The 3,264-nt window shown below is 28.8% G+C and overlaps 1 protein-coding gene across 1 annotated transcript in view; it reads left to right on the top strand.

The window, feature by feature from the left end:
• LOC122272056 (long-chain-fatty-acid--CoA ligase 6-like) overlaps positions 1–3,264 on the top strand; it is a gene marked incomplete in the record, with an annotated part of 122,862 nt that overhangs the window by 86,868 nt on the left and 32,730 nt on the right. Inside the window, 2 exon segments of the mRNA XM_071180997.1 lie at positions 1,210–1,298; positions 2,316–2,432. Coding sequence (XP_071037098.1) covers positions 1,210–1,298; positions 2,316–2,432 — 206 coding nt within the window.

Raw genomic sequence — 3,264 nt, 5'->3', positions numbered from 1 at the left:
AATTCTTTCTTTTTCTTCGATAAATTCGAATCTTTGATTCTCATGGACTCTTTGACTCTATTGTAAACGGGTATTCATGAACTGGAACTCAATCTCAATGAATCATATGGAAGTCAATCTCAAAGTACTCAATCTTAAATATAGTAATAATTAATTCAGACGATATTCGTTACGAAATCGAACAAAAATTGTAGTTTCTCTGAACAAAAAATTCTTTCTTTTTCTTCGATAAATTCGAATTTTTCATTCTTATGGACTCTTTGACTCTATTATAAACGGGTATTCGTGAACTAGAACTCAATCTCAATGAATCACATGGAAGTCAATCTCAAAGTACTCAATCTTAAATATAATAATAATTAATTCAGACGATATTCGTTACGAAATCAAACAAAAATTGTACTTTCTCCGAACAAAAAATTCTTTTTCTTTCTTCGATAAATTCGAATCTTTGATTCTCATGGACTCTTTGACTCTAGTATAAACGAATATTTATGAACTAGAACTCAATCTCAATTAATCATAGGGAAATCAATCTCAAAGTACTCAATCTTAAATATATTAATAATTAATTCAGACGATATTCGTTACGAAATCGAACAAAAATTGCATTTTCTCTGAACAAAGAATTCTTTCTTTTTCTTCGATAAATTCGAATCTTTGATTCTCATGGACTCTTTGACTCTATTGTAAACGGGTATTCATGAACTAGAACTCAATCTCAATGAATCACATGGAAGTCAATCTCAAAGTACTCAATCTTAAATATAGTAATAATTAATTCAGACGATATTCGTTACGAAATCGAACAAAAATTGTACTTTCTCTGAACAAAAAATTCTTTATCTTTCTTCGATAAATTCGAATCTTTGATTCTCATGGACTCTTTGACTCTATTATAAACGAATATTCATGAACTAGAACTCAATCTCAATGAATCACATGGAAATTAATCTCAAAATACTCAATCTTAAATATATTAGTAATTAATTTAGACGATATTCGTTACTTGCACTTAAAAAATTGCACTTTCTTTGAACAAAATCTTTTCAATAAATTCGAATTTTGACTCTCCCACTATGAAGGGTGATCACAATAAGGTATCAGAGAATGGTTGAAAACTTGCGTGCTCTAATGATTTATTTACTTATTTATTTAACTCACTGTGTCTTTGCATTTAATATATTCACTATTTTCTTTAATTAAAAGGGCATGTCGGTATACCAATACCAAGTAACATGTTAAAACTGGTCGATGTTCCTGAATTAGGATATTTCGCAAAAGATGGAGAAGGTGAAGTGAGTAATACTGTTACATATTCCTTTTTAGTACAACGTTGCTCAAAATTACGATTATAGCACTACCTCAAGTTGTCCTTTAGGAAACAGAGAAGAAAATAATGTGTTCTGTTTGAAATGTTCTGATCAGAAAACAAGTTATTCCTCCCACCTCATTTTAAAATTAATTCCAATGTTTGTCAATAGATGGCACTCGAACAAATATAAAATGCATTTTACGATTATAGCACTTTTAGAGCTTCAAATTGCCTTCTTAAAGTGACACTTGAAAAAACGTTGAAGGTTTATGGTGTCCGTTTACTTAAAGTTAATTATTAAGGAAAAAATGTCAATAGAAATGCCATTTCCACTTTCATGGTTTTTCTTTCGCTGAACGTATATCTCTATAAAATTCATTGGGTGCACCAATTGATATTGATAAATCCGTTCTAGATTCTTTATGTTTTTTTTTCGACTTCGCATAATTCTCTATAGAGTGTTTTTTTCTTCTAAATATTTTAAAAATTGCCGACGATTTTTAAATACTAATCAAGGAAAACATAGAAAGCATTCGATTCAAAAAAACATTCTGTTTACAGTGTTCTTCTGAGAAAACCAGGTAAACCCTTCAACTAAATTTTAAAATTAGTTGCAATGTTTCTCAATAGCATTTTTCGCATAGCGTAGAATATTTTCAATGTTTGTCTGAAAGTTTTGCTTATGAAACACGATTTACAAGATTTAAATCATATTTCATTTAGACGCCTTTAAACTGTTCAAAAGGTTTACTTATATTGAATATTTTAAATTTTATTAATTTTTCATTTCAATTAGAAACTCCAGTTAATCCAGTCATTCTAATTTAAATTTTTAACTAGTCCATCACTTTCTAAACACATACGAAGAGAAACAAATTCTTAAAATATTTCTTTTAAGTGATAAATCTATACTAAATATTGTCTTATCTATTAGACACTGAGCTTTAAAAAGCTATACATAATACTATTGATAAAGGTTAATTTGCTGATTTGTTTTTAGTTGTGTGTGAAAGGATACAATGTGTTCAAAGGATACTACCACGATGTAGAACGAACAGAAAAAACAATTGATGAAAAGGGATGGCTGCACACTGGAGACATTGCTATGTGGACACCGGTAGGCGATTTTTACTACAAAATTTTAACAAGGATTATTAAATATGTTTTAAACTAGCCGGAAGATTATCAAAATTCCTTAATAAAAAATGGCTGAAATTAAATAAACACACACTGGCGACATTGCTATGTGGACACCGGTTGGCGACTTTTACTACAAAATTTTAACAAGGATTGTACAATATGTTTTAAACTAGCCGGAAGATTATCAAAATTCCTTAATCAAAAATGGTTGAAATTAAATAAACACACACTGGCGACATTGCAATGTGGACACCGGTTGGCGACTTTTTCTATAAAATTTTAACAAGGAGTATGCAATATGCTTTAAACTAGCCGGAAGATTATCAAAATTCCTTAATCAAAAATGGCTGAAATTAAATAAACACACACTGGCGACATTGCCATGTGGACACCGGTTGGCGACTTTTACTATAAAATTTTAACATGGAATGTACAATATGATTTAATCTAGACTGAAGATTATCAAAATTTATTAATCAAAAATGGCTGAAGTTAAATAAATACACACTGGAGACATTGCTATGTGGACACCGGTTGAAGATTTTTATTATAAAATTCTAACAAAGAATATACAATATGTTTTAAACTAGCCGGAAGATAATCAAAATTTATTACACCGAAACTTTCTTCAAATATTAAAAAAAAAATTCAATAAAATTTTCTTAAATATAAAAAAAAAATTCAATAATTTTTTTTTCAAATATTAAAAAAAAATTATATTTTAAAAAAATATTAAATAGCCAAGGAAAAATCAGCTTCATCAGCTCACACGATTATATCTGTAAAACTGTAAAAAGGAGTTGATCACA

This window comes from Parasteatoda tepidariorum, chromosome 5 (genome assembly GCF_043381705.1).
Source record: "Parasteatoda tepidariorum isolate YZ-2023 chromosome 5, CAS_Ptep_4.0, whole genome shotgun sequence".
In the NCBI taxonomy this organism is placed as follows: Eukaryota; Metazoa; Arthropoda; class Arachnida; order Araneae; family Theridiidae; genus Parasteatoda; species Parasteatoda tepidariorum.
Note: the sequence above shows the minus strand (reverse complement) of the source record. Positions and strands in the feature narration are given on the sequence as shown.